At 52.1% G+C, this 6,681-nt stretch overlaps 1 protein-coding gene across 2 annotated transcripts in view; it reads right to left on the bottom strand.

The window, feature by feature from the left end:
* Window positions 1-5,907, bottom strand: part of TCERG1L (transcription elongation regulator 1 like) — a 67,395-nt gene extending 61,488 nt beyond the window's left edge. For both annotated transcript variants that reach the window (XM_084525852.1, XM_084525851.1), the window contains exons 1-3: window positions 5,616-5,907; window positions 4,859-5,005; window positions 3,812-3,992 (exon numbers count right to left, since the gene is read on the bottom strand). In XM_084525852.1, the coding sequence (XP_084381978.1) occupies window positions 3,812-3,992; window positions 4,859-5,005; window positions 5,616-5,891 (604 nt within the window). In that variant the 5' untranslated portion in view covers window positions 5,892-5,907. The remainder of the gene's footprint in view (window positions 1-3,811; window positions 3,993-4,858; window positions 5,006-5,615) is intronic.
* Window positions 5,908-6,681: the final 774 nt, after the last annotated feature.

The following is a 6,681-nucleotide window of genomic DNA, read 5'->3' on the forward strand; positions in this document are numbered from 1 at the left end:
ACAGATTTCAACAGCTACAGGCTGAAACCCATCATTTCAACATAACAACATCTCTGGGTTTCTGCTGTCCTCAGCCAGGATGCCTCCTTCACTCCCCCTCCACGTGCCAGCAGCTGGAGCACACAAGCAGAGGTGGGACCAGCTTTGGTGTTTGCCCAGGTGGGCTCTGCTCACCGTGGTTCATAAAGCACTTCTAGAGAGATATGAGACATCCGTCTGTACCTCCTGAACCTCCCCTTGCAGAAGGCCAGATGAAAGGCTTGCTCTCCAGGTTTTCCCGTGAAAACCTTCTTCCACGCACCAGCAGGAACACGTGGCTTACCAGGGAACTGCTGGCAGCACTGCTCTTCAAAGCCGGAGACGCCAAGCTGCAGGGACGCATACTGAAAGCAGCTTCACTACCACCGGTAACAGTACAGCAGCGAACATCAAGGACCAGAGGGCTACAGCTTTCACCTGAACAGTGGAACCAAGGCTCCCTCCATAGGCCACCAGCCGCGCAGGGACGTGCAGAAGGCAGCAGGAGGAAGGCAATGTGCATCTCTGTACCCCCGTTCCCAGGCAGAGCCGTGCCTGCGGATGCTGCTCCCCACGGGAAGCTCAGTGCTGAAACCCAAAAGCTTCAGCGCAAGGCAGAGACCTCGTTCTGAATGAATTAACCACCCAGGACAGCTAATTCACGGTGCTTTGAGGAAAGCTTCCAGGAAGCTCCTTCAGCAGAGCTAAGCCAGACGGCACAGCTAACACGGGCATGGCTGACTCGGTCCAAACCAGCTGTGACTCCGTCCACGTGGCAGGCAGCACACCGCAGGCGACAGCAGCATTCATCCTTCCTCCGCAAAAATACCTCGACACTGCCTTCCTCGCTTACAGTAATGAGCCCGACAGACATAAAACCAGCTATCGCTTCTGGGTGGGAAAATAAAATGCCATTATTCACTTTAGATACACAAAACTGTAAGCACATAAATTCATGTTTTGTAATATACTGGAAAATAATAGCAGCTTCCTTCTCTTGCAGAAAATAACACCTCCTAGTAGCTCGTACTCACAGCTGTGAAATTACGGGCATTACCATTCACCAAACGCCAAAGCCTCATTCCTTTATCTTCGTAACATTGCTGATACACTGAGAAAACAATTATATCATTACTGATAACTGTGGAAGGCAACCCTGCCTGTAAGATAGGCTTTCAAAACGAATACAGCCATGTAGCCTGCAAAAAGCTTATTAACTTCTCCGTTTAAACCACTTAACTAAGCAATTTGCTCTCAGTATTTTTATTACTCTTCATATTAACTGTAAAGATTATATAGGAAACACTTCAAGTACTGCCATAACACTTCCTAGGAAGTTTAAGTATGTTTGGAAGCAGCTCCTGATCGGGCTGTAAGGCACTGATACCATCTTCCCATTCTTGCAGCAGTGTCATAAATATACACGTCTGCCTTCACGAGCTCCAGAGCACACAGACCTCAGAGCACATCATTTGATTAGCATCCACCTGATGCATGGATTGCATCGGTCACAAAAACATTTAGAGAGGGATGGGAGGATTTAAGAAGTTAGCTGGGGGGTGTTTCACACCCTCCCCTGCTCCTCTCCCACTTGAAGGGGAACACGGAGAGCTTTCTGAAAAGGAGGGTGGCAAATGCTGAGCACTCTCCTGGAAGAAAAGCAGGGGCTTGCACCGTGCCAGGCTGCTAGTGGCACGGGGAAGGAGCCCGAAAGGCAAAACCTGCAGAGGTGAATGAGTCAGGAGTTTTACCACCAGCAACCTCTGCCCGTGCTGTGCAGCCCTAAGAGCAGCATTCTGAAAGGAGCTACAGTAGTCAAAGAAGTTGCCATACACTGAAGGAAAAAGGGCTGGAAGAGAAATTTAGAGACACGAGCAGAAAAAGGCTCTGTCATCAGCCTGTCCTGTAAAAGCAACAACTAGAATTAGGTGGAGCATGAGTACATTTAACTGAGGGCAGAGAGGAAGGTGAGGCTGCAGCGCTGAGCACAGGGCTGGACACAGCCCTGAACAGAGCAGGCAACAGGAAAACAACCAAGAGATGGGAAAAGAGGGGAAAGGCAGAGCCTGAGGGGAGACCAAATAAGCAACCACGCAACTCGGTGGCACCCCAAGTTCAATTTGAAATGTAAGCAGTGAGAGGTCAGTGATGGAATTAACAGCAGACAGACTTTGTATCAGCAGGAAAAAAAGACGCCATTCAGGGTAATTCTACCAGAAACCTCTTACAGCAGGAGGATAATAAGAAGAAAATGGATCAGCACCAGTTTGATCCATCTGAAGACCTGTCAACACACGCCTGGCTGTGCACATATTGTTCACCAGGAAGGAAATCTTCAGCGACAACACAGCTTCCCCTTGCTACTTCGGGATCACAACCCTGCCGTTCGGCTGGGAAGACCCTGCTCTGCCTCACGAGCTCTCCTCATCTGCTACCAGATAGAGATATAATTCAAATACAAAGAGTAAGTATAAGATATGTGTCGAACTCCCAGCCTTTGCTGCATTGTCTGAGCCGACAGCTCAGCACAGAGCTCTCTCAAGACTCAGAGCCAGCACATAAATTCGAGCCAGTTTACCAGGTACCAGGCTCCCAACCCATCCGCCACACGTGCATTCGTGCAGCTATGCCAAACTCCTTCCTCACTGCTGCATTTGTCATTAAGAATGCACTTCAAGCGATGCATCCTGCCTGGGAACACCGCTCAGACGTTCCCTACCGCATCCAGGTGGGAATGCATTAACGCAATGGGTTCTCACCCGTGGTGTCCCTGTTTATGACCACCGTCACTCCCAGCAGAGCCAGGGCCCCGCAGCCCAGCACTGCCTGCTTGTGGCAAGGACCGAGCGCAGCTTACTGGAAAGGGCTGCTGGAAACATCAAAACAGAGCTGATCCGAGTTGTTCAACACGCTAATTAATCAATCTGGCAAATTAACCCAAACAGTAATCTCTTCCAGCACACTCGCACTGAACTTCTGTCTTATTGGAAAAATACAAGAAACTGACTGCATGCTACACAGGCTCAAAACACAAAGTGCCTTACACAGAAAGACCAAGGGAACGAGGGCTCCTCTGCCAACCAAATGACCATCACCTTACATCCACGACAGAAACAAAGTCGGCAACCCATTAAGAATATCCTGATCCTGAATTTCAGAACATAAGTTACTGGTTTAAGTATCAGTAGCATTATGGTTCTTAATCCTTTCTGTGAGACAACTGCTCTTCCAAATTAATCCTGCAACTCACAGAGAGACTCAGCTTTATGGCAGCACACTTTGCTCTCTTCCAATCACAAAGCTTAGCTTTTCTACTAGCAGCTGTGACACACCCGAGTTATGCGGATTAATGTCATTTATTTCATAAATATCACCGAGCATAACTGAGCCCCAATGAGATGATGGATCAGTTACTCTTCTCTACTGATTACCGTCTACACAAACCACATCAAATCCGTACAACTTACAGCAAATAGAAGAATCACACATGAACTCTTATCAGTATTATTTTTTTCTGGTTAACTGAAAATAAGCCAAGTATCTCGAGGGCAGCTTGCTCCATCTTTCTGGAAGTAGACAACCAGCTACGGAATCATCTGTTGCAATCTTCTATAATTAATATGTTCTTTTCTTTCTTTTAAAGTAATTTAGGGGATGAAAAGCACTCTGCCATCAAGGTTCCAGATCAATTGAGAGATTTTCAAATGAATGGAATGAAACCCTTACTTTAGAAAATGGCTTATGCCTCTCTGGAGTTGCATAAAAAGCGGTAAATACTTAATTATTTACTAACCTGGTATCAGCTGAGGTGCCAACACCACTGTGGGAAGAGGCCTGGAGGCAGTAGCTGGCCTGGCTATAGCCATAGCTACTTGATTTGTCATTAATAGAGGCTTCTCATTTCCCTGGAAGAGTCTTGATTCCTCAGGATGTATCCATGCTGAGTCCAGAGCAAATGCATTATTTAAGTATATCTGTCCAACACAAATAAAAACATTAAGGTTTGAGATACTTTATTCTCACTTCTATTTCTCATTTTTTCTGTTTAATCTTTAGCTCATTGTTATGATACGGAAAGTATCTCAATTTGGGGACAAACTTACAAGAACAGATTGCTGCTGCTCCGTAAGCATTGTGGACAGAGTTTAGCTGATGATAAGAAAATTAACTGGCTCTGAACATGAATAATCAGCTTATGCAGCATCACCAACAGAAAATAATAACCGAAGCCAATTGTGCCTCAGACAGAGCTATTGCAGAGCACGTCTGTCTGCAATTCAGAGACCTCAGTCATCTTCTAGGTTGGAGTGACAGGGACGAGGGAAGGAAATGGGAACGCACAGTCACAAAGCCTCATTTCAATTATTCAGCTAGTTAAATTTACGGATGTAAATAACGATGGGCAGCACGAGGGCCTGGGACTGTGAGCGAAACCCTGGCGCCAGCCCCGGGGCTGGCAGCGCTCCCAGCGACAACACTGCCTGCGCTGCACCCCCATGTCCCCTCCTGAGGAAAACGGGGAAGTGCTCAGGAGAGGAAAATGGAAACCCTTAAAATCCCATTCAGGAGCGAAGCTAAAGCATTTCACTCAGCGTAGCGTGGATAAATAGTGAAGATATTTTATTCTTTGCATAACTTCACAAGGCTGAAGATTTAACGCCACTGAAGTGCCCTCCTCTGCCCATCACCCCATGACATTCCTCCTCTCTGGGGGGTTCCAAGACAAACCCCTGCCCTCCTGCACACAGCTGCAATTTCCAGAACCAGGACTATTCCTCGGCTCACACAGCCTACATGCACCAGCATTGAACACACTCCAGAATACGAGACCCGGACTTACTTTGCAGGTCGGCAGCCTTTTATCTATCCAGTTCTTCCCAGCGTGAGGCGGAACCGTGGATGCGTACACAGGGGGAAAGAGAGGAACAAATTCCACACCCGACGACGGCGAAAATCCTATGACGGGAGAATGGCCTCCGAATATCCACTGAGGGAGGGGGGAGGAAAAAAAAAAAAAAAAAAAAGCAGGGAGAAAAGTTAACAAAGGGATTTCACCACGAGTAAACTGATGCTTTAAATGGTTTCTTAATTAAAGAGATGACTGCACATTTCAGAAACAAGCCTCTTCAGCCCGAAAAACGTTTGGGTTTCTGCAGGCGCTGTAGGGGCAGCGAGAGGTGCCCCGGCCGCCGGGAGCTGCCCTGCCGATCCCCAGTAAAGCAGCGCCGGGCGGGGGGGCTGCGGCTCGCCCCCAAACCGCGGCTTTTTCTCCGCATGACCAAAAAACCTCACGAACAAACCCAGAACAGGAGCCGGGAGCGGTCACGGGCTCTGCCGGGCGTGCTTCTGCCCTGCGAGCACACGGAGGAGGCAGAGCCGCGAGGGGCAGCGAGCTGCTAGGGGGGTCCCGGCCGCGGGGAAGGAAGAAAAAATTAAAGAAAGAACAAAAAGAGATGAAAACACCGCAGGTCCGGTGGAAGATGCCGGTGCTCCGCGGCTGGGAGTACCTCTAGCGGCGGCTCAGCGCCCAGCCGGGCTCTTTGCGGAGGAGCCCCACGGAGCCCCACGGAGCCCCCACAGCCCCGTCCCGTCGTTACCTGCCCGGGCAGCAGCTGCCGGCGGTGGTGCCGGTGCTCGGCGGGCAGCAGCGGCAGCAGCGGCTCGCAGGGGACGTGCCAGCCCGGCGCGGACAGCAGCAGCGGTGGCGGAGGAGGAGGAGGAGGAGGAGGAGGATGGGGATGGGGATGATGGGGGGCAGCCCCACCGAGCCGGAGCAGCCCCGCGGCGGCCGCCGGCACCGCCCAGCCCCAGGGGGGCTCCGCCGGCCACAGCAGCGGCGGCGGCGGCCGCTGGGCTGCGGGGCCCGGCAGCATCCTGCATGGCCCGGGGCTGCCACAGCCCCGCTCCGCTCTGCTCCCAGCCGCCGCCGAGTGCCAGCCCGGCTGAGGCGAGCCCAGGCGCCGCCCCGCTGAGGCGCCGCCCGTGTGGGGCGGGCCGGGCAGGGAAGGGAAGGGAAGAGAAGGGCAGGGCAGGGGGCTCCCGGCCCCTCCGGGCGGCACTCGGTGTGTTAGGGGATGGGGAGAGGCTGAGGAGGGGCAGGGAGCGGAGCCGCCCCCGCTGCACGGTGAGGGGACGGCGCCCGGTGCCCCGCGGGGGAAGCGGGCTGAGCCCCTCAGGGGAACCGAGCCCCCCCCCCGTCACGGTGCTTTAGGGTTTTTCAGCAGCTGCCCGCATCTGAACTGCGGGGACAGCCTGCCCTGGCTTGCTTGAAGGCTGTGCTCCCAAGGTGGGGCAGACGGGGAGGGCAGGGGGCCCTGCAGCCCTCACAGCCTGCCCAGAGCAGCCCCACAGCAGGGGTGACACCGCCACACACACAGAATGACAGAATTTCTAGGTGGGAAGAGACCTCAAGATCATCGAGTCCAACCTCTGACCTAACACTAGCAGTCCCCACTAAACCATATCCCTAAGCTCTACATCTAAACGTCTTTTGAAGACTTCCAGGGATGGTGACTCCACCACTTCCTGGGCAGCCTGTTCCAATGCCTCACAACCCTTTCAGTGAAGAAGTTCTTCCTAACATCCAACCTAAACCTCCCCTGGCGCAACTTTAGCCCATTCCCCCTCATCCTGTCACCAGGCACTGCCACCACCACGACCACC

Source organism: Aythya ferina (assembly GCF_964211825.1).
Source record: "Aythya ferina genome assembly, chromosome: 7".
Taxonomy (NCBI): domain Eukaryota; kingdom Metazoa; phylum Chordata; class Aves; order Anseriformes; family Anatidae; genus Aythya; species Aythya ferina.